Source organism: Cricetulus griseus, chromosome 2 (assembly GCF_003668045.3).
Source record: "Cricetulus griseus strain 17A/GY chromosome 2, alternate assembly CriGri-PICRH-1.0, whole genome shotgun sequence".
Taxonomy (NCBI): domain Eukaryota; kingdom Metazoa; phylum Chordata; class Mammalia; order Rodentia; family Cricetidae; genus Cricetulus; species Cricetulus griseus.
Window position 1 is genome coordinate 445125820 of NC_048595.1, and position 17058 is coordinate 445142877.

The 17058-nt window shown below is 50.6% G+C and overlaps 1 protein-coding gene across 1 annotated transcript; it reads left to right on the forward strand.

The window, feature by feature from the left end:
* The first annotated feature begins 5270 nt into the window (after positions 1 to 5270).
* Positions 5271 to 16034, forward strand: Bok (BCL2 family apoptosis regulator BOK). The gene is made up of 4 exons (XM_035441154.1): positions 5271 to 5493; positions 8255 to 8383; positions 14442 to 14605; positions 15289 to 16034. Exons 1-4 carry the CDS (start codon positions 5271 to 5273, stop codon positions 15412 to 15414), a joined length of 642 nt encoding a protein of 213 aa, XP_035297045.1. The 3' UTR covers positions 15415 to 16034.
* Positions 16035 to 17058: the final 1024 nt, after the last annotated feature.

Genomic DNA, 17058 nt, shown 5'->3' on the forward strand with positions numbered 1-17058 from the left:
TGCCTGTTACCTGGCAGAATCCACTCAGGCAGTATCCTGGTCAGCCCAGGGTTCCATGGGAACTAAGTCTGCTCACAGGTGTAGAGGACCCCTTTAAAAGACAGACCCTGCCCACTTATGCTTTCTCTCTATCTCTTCTCTCACGCTCTCTCTGCCTCTCTAGGGCTACCGGCCATGGCGGTCAGACATTAACCCTGTTTCTCTTCTCTCTTAGTCTCTCTACTCTGCCGGGCCCATAATAAACTGGTTAATGTATTCTCTTAGTCCCATGTCTCATCTTGCGCCTCTTCTTCATTTCTAATTAAAGCAAAAATCTAACACCCACCTGGTGATCATGGACACACCCTTTGAAACTATAGGCAAAGCCCCAATTAAATGCCTCTTTTTCGAGGTTGCCTTGGTCATGGTGTCTCTTCACAATAGTAGGAAAATAACCAAAATAGTATGGGAATACTCTTACAAACTAAATATATTTAATTGATGTTGGATTTCCTTTTTTTCCAGAATCAGTTTTGGTAAACTGTGTTTCCTTTAAAAAATTTTAATTACTGTGAACTTGTATATACTATTTTCTTCTTTATTTTTTAAGATTAAACATTATGGGGTTGGACAGATGGCCCAGCAGTTAAGAGCACTGGCTGCTCTTCCAGAAGTCCTGAGTTCAATTCCCAGCAACCACATGGTGGCTCACAACCATCTGTAATGAGATCTGCTACCCTCTTCTGGCTTGCAGGGATACATGTAGACTGAGCATAAGTGTGTGTGTGTGTGTTTGTGTATTCTTGCTTACCTGAGTTTTCAGGAGGAGCCAGAGGAAGACTTCCAGTGTCCTTCTCTTGTTGGGAGAACAGCAAGAAATGTCCTGGTGCCCACAGATCTCCAGAGAAACAGGAATGTTAAGCAGGCAGGATTGTCTTTCCATGGGAAAGAAGAAAAACCTGTTCTTCCACCCAGAAAGCTGAGAATTGGAACTGATTAATAGCCTGGTGGCTATTAATTATCTGTGGTCTATGTTATCTGTTAGGCCAGGGCATATCAAGCTCCTACAACCTAGACTGGAGATGGCTGTTGATCTAACTGATCCTTACAGCCAGGAATTCCCCAAGCTCCCATAATCACGAACAGAGGTGGCTAATCGCTCAGATGACCTTGGTGCTGTCTGTATGACCAAGACTATGCCAGAGCCTTCCCCAGGCCCTTAAGCTAGTACAGGTAGCCTATCTCTAGAACTCATCTTGTCAAAAGAAAGGGCACTGTACTGTGAGTTGAGCTCAAAGTAATTATGTTTCCTTGTGTATCAAGGATTGTATCACACAGGAAACTGTTTTTTTCCAAATTATACTGTGGTTAAATTTGTTGGGAATAGGCAGGATGGGGTGGTGGGATGGTGCATGCCTTTAATCCCAGCACTCGGGAGGCAGGCGGATTTTTGTGAGTTCCAGGACAGCCGGGGCTACACAGAGAAACCCTGTCTCAAAAACAAAACAAAACAAAAAAAACAACAAAACAAAACAAAACAACCCAAAAACAAAACAACAACAACAAAACTAAAAAAAAAAATGTTGAGAATAAATTGCCTAAGATCAGACCACCCCAAGTTTGATCCAGGTTGATGAAATCAACTTGACCTGGGTCTTTATTCTCACCTCTTCACAGTTTGTTTCCCTGCCTGGACACCTACAGGGCCCCTTCTAGCCCTAACAATCTCTACCTTATTCCATAAAACAGGACCTCTTAGTGAAACTTGAGCCAGGCTGGTGTCCTGCATGCCCCAGGGGTCTTGCCTGCCTCTGCCTCCAGAGTACTGGGATCAAAGGCATGAGCCACCACTGCTCAGCCTATTAGTTTTGAATGCTTGAGCTAGCTTAGGTTCATCTCTGGCTAGCTCTTTTAACTTAACCTGTTTCTCTTTATCTACCTTTTGCTTCGGAGCTTTTGCCTTTTTTTTTTTTTTTTTTTTTTTTCTGTATGTCCTACTGTGTCTACTGGCTGTCCCTGGGCATCTTCCTTTCTTTCTCCTTACATAATTAAACAAATGCGGCACACACAAAAGTAACACACCTTTACACAGTTCAAGTAATCTTCTGTAGTAAAAACAAATATAACACATCTTTGCCTAGTTAAAATAATATTCCACAACAGCCTTATGGTCTCACATTTGCTATGTAGATGAGCATGACTTTGAATTCCTGAAACTCCTGAGCCTACCAGGAGTTCTGAGCCATCACACCTGCTCAGTGCTCTCTCTCTCTCTCTCTCTCTCTCTCTCTCTCTCTCTCCCCTCACTCTCTCAAATGATTTCATTTTATATTTGGGTTTATAATTCTTTTTCTTGCTTCTTTTTTTATTAATTTATTTTTACATTCCAATCCCAGTTCCCCCTCCCTCCTCTGCTCCCACTTCCTCCCATCTGCTCCTTGGAGAGGGTGAGGCCTCTCTTAGGAAGTCTACTAAGTCTGCCCCATCATCTCGTTGAGGCAGGACCAAGGCACCTCTCCATCCCCCCCTTCCCCGTGTTTAGGTTGGGCAAGGTATCTCTCCATATAGAATGGGCTCCACTAAGTCAGTTTGTGCATTAGAGTTAGATCTTGGACCCACTGCCAGTGGCCTCATAAATTGTTCTCAGTCACACTGTTGTCACCTATATTAAGGGAGTCTAGTTTGGTCTTATGAGGTTCCCCGTTTGTCAGACCTGAGTCAGTGATCTCTCACTAGCGTGGGTCAGCTGATCCTGTGGGTTTCCCCATCATGGTCTTGACCCCTTTGTTCATATTATGGCTCCTCCCTCACTTTGACTGTACTCCAGGAGCTTGGCCCATTGGTTAGTTGTGGATTTCTGCATCTGCTTCCATCTGTTTCTGGAAGAGCATTCTAGCTTCTCTGGGGTTTTCATGCTTCTTAAGGTAGATCTTGAAGCATTAACTTTCAGCCCATTTTCTAAGGCTAGAAGTTTTCCCTAAGCCGTGCTTTAGGAGCATCTCACAGGTTTGATGTATACTGTTTTTACCTTTGTTAACTTGAGAGGATTTCCATTGGGGGTGGGGCTGGAGAGATGGTTCAGCGGTGAAGAGCACTGGCTGCTCTTCCAGGGGTCCTGAGTTCAACTCCTAGAACCCACACGCTGGCTCCCAGCCATCCAATGCCCTCTTCTTGGGGGTGCTGATGTACATAAAGATACAACACCCATTTACATAAAACACATAAATAAATCTTGAAAACAATTCCATTGTGATTATTATTTACTGCCTCATTATAAGTGTGGTGTTTCAGTCCAAACATTTGTAGACTTCCATTGGTTTTTCTGTAATGAAGCTTTAGAGAATAATCAGTGTATGATTTCAATTCTGTGACATGTGCTGACACTTGCTTATGGTTCCAGATGTTCTATTTTGAGTGTGTGTGTGTGTGTGTGTGTGTGTGTGTGTAGAATATGTATTTTATAGCTCTAGGTGGAATGTTGCACTCAGGTGAATCAGGTTGTTAGCAAATCCTGTTACTGGGATTGTGCAGTGGGTCAGAAGATGGAGAAAAACAGTCTAGTAGATGATACCGACTTTCCAGGAAATCCACACGGGAAAAAAAGGAGCTCTGACTCAGTCCCATACTGTTCACAATGATGTCTGTGATCCATCATAAGCCTAAATATGAATCCTAAAATAACGAAACTTCTGAAAGAAATAGGTAAGAGAAGCTGAGCGTGGTCATGGCCCCTGTGGTCCAAGACTCCGGAGGCAGTCAGGACGATCACTGCAAGCTGGAGCAGCTGGTCAACACAGTTCCAGACCAGCCTCTCTCTCTGCCTGTCTCTCTCTCCCTCTCTCTTTTTTTCTCTCCAAGGAAAATACCCTAATGAGAGATAACCAACTACCAAAAATTATATATCGGACTTGATATAAATACTCCAGCTCATTAGAAGCAAAGCCAGACTAGAGCGGGAGTGGGTGTTTGCAGCATCTTCAACCCTTCAACCAAGCACAAATCCAAGTCTCCACCACACTCTATTAAGCCAAGAATCCAGAATCTATTTTTAAAGATGTATTTATTTCTAATTTTGTTTTGTGTATGAATGTTTGCCTGCATGAATGTCTGTGCACCACACGCTTGCGTGATGCCCTCGGGGGTCAGAAGAGGGCACCGGATCCCCCTAGACCTGCAAGAATCTAGAATCTATAAGGAACCTCTGCAAGGCACTAAAGCGTCTAAGTCAGCCAATTCTAAAATGGAACTCGGTGTGCCCCAGTGGGTTGGTGTCAGGGCTGGATGTTCTTCGCGCTGCCTGTCGGGACAGCTCCAGCCTGGCTGCGTTCCCGGGCGCATCCCGAGAACTTGTGTTGGCCTTCCTTAAGCCGGGGAGGCGCTGGGCAGAGCTGGGCTGCGGCTCCACCCCCGGGGGTTGCCGTTTCCTTAGAAGGCGAAGCCCTAGGCTTGGCTATTCGCCTGCGGGGAGCCTGCGGTACGCCTCCCGCACCCTACAGACCAGGACTTCTGCGAGCGCGGGAAGACCGGCAGAGCCTGTGCTTCGGCTCGGGCGTGGACGGGGCGGGCGCTGGGGCGGGGCGCTCGCCCGCGGGTTTGAATGGAAGGATCTAGACCGGCGGAGACAGCGGTGAGCGGGTCCTGAAACCACAACTCCACAGCCGCCCCGCGAGCCATGCGGCCAGAGAGGTGAGTGGGGCGGGCGTGGCGTCTGCTCCCTGGATGTAGCGCCATGGGAACGGCGACACCGGGGACAAACACTCGCTCCGGGAGGTAGGCAGGTACGTGGCCTCGGAGCCCAGGAATCGCCGCGCCGCTTGGAGCCTTCCTTGGGAGTTGATTTCCCGGCCGGGAGGAGCCCGCAGGGTCCTTTTTGTCGCCTGGTCGCAGCAGGCTGCCCTTCATCCTTCGTCGCCCCCAAACTGGTCCTCGAGCCCAGGATCTGTGACCACAGAACCCATCGCCATTTCCCCGCGGTGCTTTCAACCCTTGACCACCGCCGGGAACTGCGTGATTTAATTCAGAACCTGAAAGAAGGCGACACTGTATTTTAAAGGGCTTGGGGTGCACATGCGAGAGGCTGTCAGCAACCGGCCCTCTTGAGGGCGGCTCCCAGCCCCTCTGTGAGCTCTGGATCGGCGCTGGACCCGGGCGCACGCGGTGGGGACCGCTGTGCCTCGCGCCGCGCCTCCAGGTCTCCGGGCGCGGTGGGCGTCCCTTCCCCACTTGGCTGGAGGCCGTCCGGCTGTGCTTTGTCTGTCGTAGGTGTGGTTCCTCTCGCCTGCGCTTCGGCCATGGAGGTGCTGCGGCGCTCTTCTGTCTTTGCTGCGGAGATCATGGACGCCTTTGATCGCTCGCCCACAGACAAGGAGCTGGTGGCCCAGGCCAAGGCACTAGGCCGGGAGTACGTGCACGCGCGGCTTTTGCGCGCCGGCCTCTCCTGGAGCGCACCAGAGCGAACTTCGCCTGCCCCTGGAGGACGCCTAGCGGAGGTGTGCACCGTGCTGCTGCGTTTGGGTGAGTGTGGAGCACCAGCAGCTAGGATCCCAGAAAACGCTCCCCCCCCCCAATGGCTGGTTGATGGGCCTGCCCGCTGTGTTTCGGGGTACCGGGTACAGCTGTTTTGCACCGACATTTCCTTCTCCAGACATGTCCTCTGCAGCTGCGCCTCACCCTCCCTCTGGGGTAAAGAGGAGGCGTGCGTGGGAGCCCAAATCTGTCTGGAATGGTGAGGGTGCAGGATAGGCCACCCAGGTTGGTGTTCCTCTGTTCTCCCCCAGGTTTGCCTGCTTGCTGGCTCCTTTGCCAGGTCCCCCACCCCTAACCCCCCATGTCTGCTTAGCCCAGATCACAGACATTCTTGTCATAAGCCACAGAAAGCTCTGGAAGAGTAATAGTTGAGCAGCTAAACTTGATTGTGACCCTTGTACTGTGCTAGACTAAAAAATCCTTTGTGGGACCACGTGTCTCAATGTTTGTTTTGGAAAACAGGCCTTTCCGTTATTGGCTGGAATCCCACACCCACTGCTGTTTCCCTTGGTGGGAAGGCCCCCCAGGGCCTTCTTGAAGGACATCTGGGACACTGTTTTAGGGATCACACATAGCTCAGTGGCTCCCCTTAGCGCCTCTAAGGCCTGGACATTCGAGAGGAAAGGATAGGCAAACGTTGATACTGGACAGTTCACCTCACCACAGCCAGCCTGAGGCCTGGGGCTGTGTAAGGGAATGGGAGCTAAACAGCAGAGATCAAATACATCGGTGAGTGGGTGTCAGGGAGAGCTGGTGTGCACTCACTCCCCTGCTTGGAGGGAGCCCTCTAAGTCCTGGCTCCCTGGGAGATGAGGTATGCACTCCTGCTCTTTAAATAGGCCCTGCACCTTTGGTACTGCAATGGCCTCGAGGAAAAGGGCTCTGTAGATCTGGCCTGCCCAGAGTGAGACAGGCAGAGTCCCAGGAGGGCTGTGCATGGACGGAGGGGTGCTATCTCTGGGTGTGTGGAAAGGGTGAGTGAAGGGGTTTGGAGGGGACCAGTGGCTGTCTCTGGAAAAGTCATGTTGGCCTCCCAAGATTCCCTAGGACACTGCGGTGGTGGGGAGGAAGTCTTGCCTTGGGTCTGACCCACTCAACTTCTGTCTTCTCAGTGCTTTTGGTGGGTCCTGAGAGGCTTGAGGACTGGCTTGTGGAAAGATTCAGGCATTGTGTACGGATTCAGGCATTATGCTGGCCTGCCCTTGTCACCTGGCAGAATGCACTCAGGCAGTACCCTGGTCTGCCCGGGTGCAAAGGACCCCTTTAAAAGAAAGACTTCCACCCACTTAAGCTCTTTCCGCTCTTTCTTTCCCTCTCTTTCCTGCTCCTCTCTTTCCCGCTGTTCCCCTGGGGCAGACAGGACTTTCCCTGTCTCCCTCTTCTCTTCTGTCCCCTCTCCCTGTCTCTGTGTCTCTTTTCTCTTCCCTCCCCCTTCCCTCCCCTTTCTAATAAAACTACTCACTTAAGCTCTGTCTGCCTGGCATGTTTGTCCCCTGCCTGGGTCCCCTTTGTCCTAACAGCAGGTGCAAAGCCTGTACTCAACTGCAGGCCGCTGAGTCCAAGTAACTTGAAGACTTCTCCATCACTCAGCCCTATTGTTCCTACACTCCGGGGTTCAGACCCTTCCAGACAGCTTGGGGGTTCCTGGAGGGAGAGACCTTGGATCCCAATGTGTTCTTGTTCAGGTTACATTTGTTCAGGGTGAATTTTTCTAAGTTCTGTGATAGCTCCCTGCCCCCCAGCATGACCCCAGCCACAAACAGGAAGCAGTCCAGCTTATGTCTCTGAGCAGTCTACTGGGGTCAGTCTCCAGAGGCCCCCAGAGTTTTATCCTTGGCAACATCCAGGCCAGCCTTGGGAATTTCCATGCCATCTCTTCATCCCCTGGCCCTCCTCCTGATTCTGCTCTGGTTCCAGATCTTAATTAATTAGATAGAGCACAGCTGGCCTCAGGGATGACGTGGGCGCCCTTATCTCTGGGACAGGCCAGGCAGCAGCAGCATTTCCCTATTTGCTTTGGCTGGGGAAGAGCTGGGCCAGGGACACCCAATCAGAGGCTGTGTGGAATTCCCGGCACCATCTCCCCCTGTGCATGCATGATGCTGCCAAGGGCACTGCAGCCCAGGGGGTAGGTGGGACTGTGGCAGGCATCCTCCTTGGCCCAGCTATAGCTGCGCTGATATAGCACCGTATAAAAACACACCCATTTGGCACCAGGAGCCCATGGTGGCATGTGGGTGGTACCATTGTCCCAGGACCTTGGCTAAGCCTCAGTCAGTTGACTGAGCCGGTACCAGGGATGCTGGTGCCTCAGCCAGGATAATTCTGTGAGGCAGCAGGGGGTGGCTCCATATATGTAGTCTTCCAGCCATGCCCCTCTCCACATTGGGTACTGCCTGCCTGCCTGCCTGGTGCCTCCTTGCTCATCTGCCTGCCTGCTGTGAGTCACTGACTGAGCAGGCACTGCCCATGAACCGCCGCAGGATTCCTGCCCCACTGGCCCAGCCAGCTTGCCTTAGGGGGCTGGAGGTTCCACAGCCTCCCTAGTCTCTTTGTTCATGGGGCCAAGGTTGCTAGAGTCAAATAAAGTGAGACAGGTGAAGGCGTGCGGAGCCAGGGCCCAGTGGAGGGGAAGCTGTGAGCTTGGAGGTCAAGTGAGGTCAGGTGCATGGAGAGCAGGACTGAGTCTTGGTCAGTACTAGCCACGGTGCCACGGTGTGGGAGGACCTGAACCTCTGTGTCCACGCAGGGGACGAGCTGGAGCAGATCCGTCCCAGCGTGTACCGTAATGTGGCCCGGCAGCTGCACATTTCCCTGCAGTCTGAGCCTGTGGTGACTGACGCCTTCCTGGCTGTGGCAGGCCACATCTTCTCAGCAGGTAGGTCTGGTCCGTTTACTCAAGGCACCTCTGGGACGGGGCTCAACATCTGCACATCGGGCAGGCTTACAGGGAGGGACAGAAAATTTGTGGGGGTCCTCTGACACAGCCATCCTACCAGCCTCCTGGCACTTGGGGCTGTTCTGAACTAACAGCCCAGCCCAGAGAAGAGCTAGCCCAGAAAGCAGTTCAAGGTGCTGCTGGCCTTTTTTTTTTTTTTTTTTTTTTTTTTGACACAGAGTTTCCTTGTGTAGCCCTTGAGATCCTGGAGCTCTGTAGACCAGGCTGGCCTCAAACTCAGAGATCCCCCTACCTCTGCCTCCTGAGTGCTGGGATTAAAAGTGTGCGCCACCACACCCAGCTGTTTTTTAATACGTTTTTACTTGGTGTGCATGTGTGCACATGTATGTGTGGATACTTACACACTGACCCACGGGGCTAAGTAAAGGTCAGAGGACAACTTTTGGGAGTTGGCTCTCCTTTCATCGTGAGGTTGAATTCAAGTCTCGGGCTTGGCTATAGGTGGCTTGACCTTCTGAGCCATCCCGCTGAGTATATAACTGCTACCCTGAAACTCGGGGGTCTAGTTGGGTGGTGTTGGGAGTTTCGGTGGTGTGTATTTTAATAGAGTTAGGAGTTAATATATGTCTAAGTTATTACGATAGTGTTGAGGTAAGGGGTGGAATTTAATAATAGACATGGTTGCATGGTATCGAGATTACTTGGTGATTACTGTTGCTGGTCATCCTGAAGGCTGTTGACACAGACCTGTGTGGCATTTGATAGTGGTCCAGCATCGGCTGGGGTGGTGGGGCCCTGCAGGGCAGCCGCTCTCTGCAGGACGACAACATTATATCCTGGGCTTTTGGTGACCATGGTACTTAAATCTCCACAGTTAGCTCCACATGGGACATTTCAAAAAATGAGCATCCCTGTCAGGGGATGGTGGCATACACCTTTAATCCCAGCACTTGAGAGGCAGAGGCAGGAGGATCTCTGTGAGTTCAAGGCCAGCCTGGTCTACAGAGTGAGTTCCAGGACAGCCAGGGCTACACAGAGAAACCCTGTCTCCGGGAAGAAAGAAAAAGAGCGTCTCGAAGAGTCTATGAGTGTGCCTGCTCATGGGGCACTTTAGGAGATTAGGAACACGCTTGTCTGGATGACTGCCACACTCATCTGGGGCTTTCCCAGGGCCTTCCATCTCTGCTCCAGAAGCGACTGATAGGCAAGGCCACCTCTTAGCTCCTGAAGCCCCTTCCCTGTTTGCCTCAAGTTCCATGATTGCTGCTTGCCTTTTGTACCCTCCAGGTTTCCAGGAGACTGCAGGACTCATCTCCCCAAACCCTCCTGTCCTGTGCTCTTTCTTTAGAACCGTGTTAGACACCTTGTTGTCCACGTGTGTCCCGCATGCCAGACACATGTGCCTAGGAGTGGGGAGGCCCAGGCCTGCTTCAGGAGCATCACATGACAGGCCAGGGTCAGCCAGTGTGGCTTCTGTACTGAAAACTCGGGGCCAGGGGCACCGCTGTGGGAAGGGAGTGAGTGTGTGGGTGGTGGAGTGGGAGAGGTGTGGGGAAGGCTGTGGCATGGGGGTGGGAGAAACTGCTGGCAGTTCATGGGCAAGCCCCAGTTCCTTTCTTGAAGGTCACCTGGTGGGAGCGGCAGTGAGTAGGGCTCAGGAAGGGAAGCCAGCAGCCTGGCGTTTTTTGGGTGGAGGGCCACCCTTGCCCGCTCTGGAGCTTGGCCGCGGACGCCAGCCAAGGGTGGCTGCCTGGGCGTCTGTCTCCAGGCTGTCAAGCAGGCTGCTTTACGAGCCAGGGACGGCTGGATTTATAAGGCATTTCTGAGGCTGCACAGCTAGTCTGCCCCATGGCTTCAGTGATCCCAGGAGAGCCTGGGCCTCCGTTAGTGATAGGTGTGATCAGGAGAAAGGGGCTGGGGCCTTGGGTGGTAGAGAGTGTGAATTGGGGAGAGCTCAGAGTAACCTCATCCCCTGTCCACCTACAAGCCTCCTACAAGCCCACCCTGAGCATAGCACGGAGGCAGCCCAGAGAGATCCTGTGTGGGAGACAGAGCCCTTTCCAGCTGACGCCAGCTATGGGTGCCTGCTTGAGTGTCTGTCTCCAGGCTTCGGGGAGAAGGTGGGGGAAGAGAGGCCATGGGAATGCAGGGTGGCCATCTCTCACTGGAGGCCACAAAGCACCAGCAGACATGACAGACAGACACATGAGATGGTCAGCATCACCAGAAATGGCTTCATTCTTACTAGGATGGCCAAACCACCACAGTGTTGATGAGGGTGTGGGGAACTCACATCCTTTACCTAGAGCTGGTGGATAACATGTGAAGTACGGCCACTTTGGAAAACAGCCTGGCAGGTCCTCCAATGGTGAAGCCTGGTGTTTCCATATGACCCAGCAAATCTACTACTAGATATATACCTAACAGAAATAAAACACATACCTACAGAGAAGCTTGCCCGTGTGTGTTCCCAGAAGCAAAAGTAGTGACTACCCATTAATTGACAAGTGGCTGTGAAATATTGGTTAGCCATGAAAAGGAGTGCAGTTCAGATGAACCTGAAGTGTGCCAGACACAAATTCCATTTGTGAGAAATGTGCAGACTATGTTCAAGTTCTAGGCTATCTGGGCTCTCTTCCAGTCTCCTTGGGCATAGCATGTATGTGATACACAGACATACACGCAGACAAAACACCCACACACATTAAAAACAAATAAATCAGTCTGGGTATGGTTGTGTGTGACTTTAATTCTAGGTCTCTAGAGGCAGAGGCAGGTGTGTCTCTTGTGTTTGAGGCCAGCCTGGTCTACAGTGCAAGTTCCAGGACAGCCAGAGGAGAGACCTTGTCTCAAAAAAACAAAAAACAAAAAACAAAAACCTGCCAAAAGAAAATAAAAACCTTTAAATAAATGTTCCAGAATTAGATTGTGGTTATATGAGAGCCCAAGGGAAGCAGAAGCTCCCCAAGGTGCAGCCCTGGACACTATCTTCCCCAGCTACTTCTGCTGGGAATGTCGTCACCCCAGGGCGCACACTGTTTAACAGGACATCAGGCTCCTCAGTTCTTTTGATGGACTGGGGCACTCAGTGGGTGACATGTCAAGGGCACATCTAACAGCAGAGCACCCTTGAGAAACTGTGACTGACATCAGGGCCTGGTCACAAGGCTCTGTTACCGCTGACTGGCCCTGGACAGGAACCTTCTGGCCTGGGATTCTCAGGAGGCAGAGAACCAGGGCTGCGTCCAGGCAGTGACGAGGGTGCCACTGATGCCAGAGTGGAGCTCAGCTGGGATCTCGGACTATATATATTTTTAAGATTTATTTATTATGTATACAGTGTTCTGTCTGCATGCATGTTTACACACCAGAAGAGGGCATCAGACCTCATTATATATAGTTGTGAGCCACCATGTTGTTGCTGGGATTGAACTCAGGACCTCTAGAAGAACAGTTCTGAGCCATCTCCCCAGACTCTTGGGTTTATTTTGAAAGAGACAGCAAGTCACTCCTATGGGAGAGTTAGAAGCAGACTTGTGGCACTGTCTGATTTCCGGGGGTGGGGGGTGGTAGATTTTTTTCCCTACCCCATTCCTTTTTATTGAGGCAACATTCGTATACTGTACATTTAGCCACATTAAATGCCAGATTTGGTGGCATTTAGCACATTCAGAATGCTGTTTGTCCAGATCCTAAGGACACACTGCCTATCAGCAGTGACACCCTGTCCCTTGCCTTGCCTCACCCCCAGTCCCTGTGAATCACTTTTTTGGCTCTGTGGGTATGCCTGTTTTCTATAGGCAGATTGACACAATATTTGTGCCCTTTTGTGTTTGGTTCCTTTCCCTTGCCATGTTGTGGCATTCATCAGAACTTCATTCTGGTTATTGGCTGTATAATAGCGCCGTTGTAGGATCCCAGCAGTTTGCTAGCGAGCATTTAGTTTTCCCTTTTGGCTGTTGTGCATGGTGCTGTGGTGAGCATCTGTGTGCTGACGCAAGCACTGGTCAGAGGCTATTCTGAGTGCTGTGTGAGGGTGGGTTGAGGGGAATTTCATGGTCTGCTTCTTAGGTTAGCATCTAAGGGCCTGTGGCTAGCTGTGTGTGCTTTTCAGGTCTTGTCAAATGCTCTCTCCAACTGCCTTCCTCAGCAAAGCTGAGAACAGCAGTTACCTGAACCCTTATCTCATCTTCACGTGTGTGTGTAGGTCAGAGGTTAATGAGTATCTTCTACCAATTATTTTTTGAGATGGTTTCTCGTGGAACCTGGAGGTCACTGATTATTAGGCTGGCCAGCCAGTAAGCCTTAAGGATGCTACTGTCTCCATCATCCCTGCGGCATCCACATGCCAGCTTACAGATGTTCACCACGGTACCATTCACAACAGCCAAAAGGGAAAACTAAACACTTTACTGTCTCTCCAGCCCCTGAAGCTTAACATAGTAGACCACAACCACATCTTGCTATAATTTATCTCTTATGCTGTTAACAAGGGGAAATAGTTTTATTTTTTCAAATGTTTCATGTGTTATTTGTACTTTTTTTGGCTCCCTCAATCTCAAGATCCTCTTGTGTCAGCTTCCTGATGTTGAGATTACAGGGGTACACGACCACACCAACCCCCTCTTTTTAAGATTTATTTTAATTAATTAACTAATTTATTTATTTTGGTTTTTTTGAGACAGGGTTTCTCTGTGTAGCCCTGGCTGTCCTGGAATTTGCTCTGTAGACCAGGCTGGCCTTAAACTCAGAGATCCGACTGCCTCTGCCTCCTAACTGCTGGGATTAAAGGCATATACTACTATGCCTGGTTTATTTTATTTTTAATATTATTATATTTTAATATAAGTTTATAATAATAAATTATATTATATAATAGTAAATTATATATACATTATAATATATATTATATATAATCTACATATTTGAATATATAATATATAATTTTAATGCTTATAAGTGTTCACTACTTTAATATAAAGTATATATTAAAGTATTTATTTTATTTTTAATTATGTTATGTGTTTGTACCTGTGTGTGGATATGTGCGTGTGTGTTCAGGTCTGACTCGGAGGTCAGAGGCATCGTGTCCCTGAAGCTGGGGACGCAGGCAGCTGTGAGCTGCTTATTGTAGGTCTTGGGAATTGAACTTTGTCATCTGGAAGTGTAGTATGGGCTCTTTTTTTCTTTGTTTGTTTTGTTTGTTTGTTTTTTGTTTTGGTTTTTCGATACAGGGTTTCTCTGTGGGCTCTTTAACTACTGAGCTGTATCTATCTCCAGCTCCCGCTTTGGAGATAAGAACTTAGGTAGCCCAGGCTGGCCTGGACTGAACTCCTTTCTGACTCTCCTGCCTCTGCCACGGAAACACTGCTGTCATGCCAGGACCTGACTCTTTTTTGTTTAGTATTGGTGATAGAATATGCACGTCTGTATTTCCCACTTCCATGTGTGCCTGTGTTTTGCATTTCTATGGACACAAATGCCTGCACATCCATACGGAGGCCCAAGGGGTTGAGGACCGTGTGGGGAAGAATCTTCCTGTGGGCCATGGCTTTTTTATAAAGCAGGTATGAGATAGACTCTGACCCACTGCCCTGGTATCAAGGTTCAGAGTAGCAGACAAAACAGTTGGACACACCCTTGAAGTTGTCTGACGATTTCCTTGCTCTGTTGTGATTCAGTCCAGCCCCAGTGTGTTGTTACACTGCTCTCCCGTGGACACCTCTCTCAGATGTGGGTTAGGCTGGTCTCATCCTAGGCTCCAGCAGGTATGCACTGGAGGCTGGGACCCTCTGTCTACATGAGGATAGCCCGAGAGGGAGACGTGACTTGCTGGGGATGATGGCCCAACCACACTAGTCCATCCGGCCCAGTGCCCTATTGTGGTGGTAGCCTGCAGGGAGGGTCCTGGCCCAATTGTCATTACTGGTCATCAGCTAATGGCAGGCAGGAGAGTAGCTGGGAGAAGCTCAACTCTTCATGGTACCCTAAGGGCTGGACGCCAGTCTGGGTCTGATCAGCAACTGTCTCCCTCTAGGCATCACATGGGGCAAGGTGGTGTCCCTGTACTCGGTGGCTGCTGGGCTAGCAGTGGACTGTGTTCGGCAGGCTCAGCCTGCCATGGTTCATGCCCTGGTTGACTGCCTGGGGGAATTTGTGCGCAAGACCCTGGCGACCTGGCTTCGGAGGCGTGGCGGATGGGTGAGCCTGAGCATCAGCAGGGGTGTGGGGTGGGGTGTTGGCAGGGGTGGGGTGTTGTAATCACTGAAGGGTGGAGTGGGACGGAAGGTGGGGGCAGCAGGCGAGGGCTTCAGGATGCAGGGCTGCTCTGAGATGCGGGCAGGTACTTGCTCTTCTGTGTCTGCACTGACATGCCGACCCTGAACTCCTTATCTCTCCTCTGCTCCCAGAAGGTGCCTGGCAGAAAGAGGCCAACAGGTAGTTTTTCAAGCTCCCCCCTCATAGAGAGGTTTCAGTACTGTCCAGAGCACCTTAACTTCCCTCTTGGGAGCCCCACTTTTCTGCATCTCAAGAAGCAAGACCTAGAGGGATGGGTGTCAGGGTTGGACCCTCCTTATCTCCGTGTCTGACTGCCTACATGGTTTGCCAAACCAAAGATGCTTTTGGGTCCTGCATGGAGGCTGGACTCTATCCAGAAGCCTGTTTTCACCTATGAAATGGGTAGGCAAAGATGTCTGTCTTGAGACCTTTCCCCATCTAACTCTCAGGTATCCTGCTTAAGTTTTGGTCCAGATGGGCTGCAGCCTCCTTTCTCAAACAGCTTTGCATGGTCCCTTAGTGATTTGATAGGGCATTTTTTCTAGAGCAAGATAATAGGGACCTTGGATTGCCTGGCTTTGCTAACTATCCCTTTTTTCTTCCAGACCGACGTCCTCAAGTGTGTGGTCAGCACAGACCCTGGCTTCCGCTCCCACTGGCTCGTGGCCACACTCTGCAGTTTTGGCCGCTTCCTGAAGGCTGTGTTCTTCCTCTTGTTGCCAGAGAGATGAGCTGCTCCCCACAGCGGGGGCCACTTGTGGGGCTCCTGGGCCCAACCCAAGGGGCCTATAACACTTGCAAAGCACTTCCTTTACTCAAGTTGGGAGCATCCAGCCCCTGGGGCCCTATCCCAAACCCCATTCCCTTGTGGACCCTGACCTCTGGAAGGGCTGAGTGGAGAAGCCTGTCCCAGAGTCTGGAGCTGGCTTTGGGGTCTGCTGTAGCTCTTCTCTTGAAACTCCTGCCAGAAAGTCAGGGTCAGTGCATAGCCCTGGGGAAAGGGGCCAGAGAACTTTCACTTGATGCTCCAGGCCCCCACCCCAGGAAGGGTCCTTCCCAGGACACGAGCTGGCCTCAGTCCTTGTGGGAAGCAGGTCTTGTACATCTGGCCTGAAGATGACTGGCTAATGCAAGAGGAGCCAGGGATGCTTACTGTCTGTCCCTAAAGGCCGAACAGAAGGTCCCTGTGCTGCTCCTTTGGCTGTTTCTAGATGAAGATGGTGTCCCTAACCCACAGTGGGCCCTTTGTGGCAGGGATCAGGGGTGTAGGTAGTTCACCTGACCAATGAACAAGAGATCCTGTGGATGAGGTGATCTGCACAAGTTGGACCCCAATAAAGTTTTACCCAGCACAGTGTGAGGCCCTACTCTGCTTTCTGTGTGTGTGTCCTCATGACACTGCTAAACATCACCGGCTGGGACATCTAAGAACTTAGACTTGGGAAGCCCAGCCCTAGAAGAACACCCTCCTCTAGCTGCTATGTCCTGAGCAGCTTTGGACCTGACCTGACCAGGGCCTGTGAGGGAGTGAAGATTGAACACATGGCCACATGTAGAGAAAAGCTGGGGTCAGGTGGGCTGTCCACACTCTGATGGAGTTGTGACAACCAGGAACCTCAGCATATGTGTCTCGGACAGCACAGGGGAAGGGTTTAAAGCTAGTCTGTAGGTGCAGTCTTAAACGGTGACATCTAAGAGGAAGCTGCAGTTACTAGCTTTTACTGTCAAGCATTCATACACACTCAGGCTCGCACATACTGTCAACATTCATAATCAGACCAAAGGAAGGCTTTCCCCTCCCATGGGTCTGAGGCACTGGGTTCCTGACATGGCCATGCCTGTGTCAAACAATACACAGTCCCTTGGCTCCCCACATCTGGCCTTTCCCTGATGCCTGCTATCTAAATCAGGTCATGGGAGTGTTCCAGACTCCCAGTCAGACCTGTAGTGCTGGAGGTGTGTGCTGGATGAATACGCCCTGTCCTTCTTTGACTTGACCTAGCCTAGCAGCTTGCCCCACTGCCAGGTTGTGTGTGTTAGGGTGGGCTGTGTGTCAGGCCAAGGAAAGTTCTGTAGAAAGGAGCTCTGTAGCCACATGGGGTTCACATTCCCCCTGGAGGGCGAAGAGACAGTAAACGGTTTGCTTTAGGTAACCCACTTCAGTATCCGTTAGAGATATAGGAAGTAGGGAAGGGTTCTGATGTCGGTTCTCCAGCCAAGGTTTACAGGTGCTAATGGCTGCCTGAGAGAGCGCTGCGCTAATCCAGAGCGTGACTTGACAACAGAGATACTCAAAATACATGGAAGGCCAGGTTCTGGTGATCTGTACTCTTTCCAAATGGAGTTCCATGCATATGGTGGGGTACTCTGTTGAA

Coding starts and splice junctions, on each gene's coding strand:
- Bok (XM_035441154.1), top strand. CDS start 5,271: ATGGAGGTGCTGCGGCGCTCTTCTGTCTTTGCTGCGGAGATCATGGAC. Junction 5,494..8,254: donor CACCGTGCTGCTGCGTTTGG/GTGAGTGTGGAG, acceptor GTGTCCACGCAG/GGGACGAGCTGGAGCAGATC. Junction 8,384..14,441: donor AGGCCACATCTTCTCAGCAG/GTAGGTCTGGTC, acceptor GTCTCCCTCTAG/GCATCACATGGGGCAAGGTG.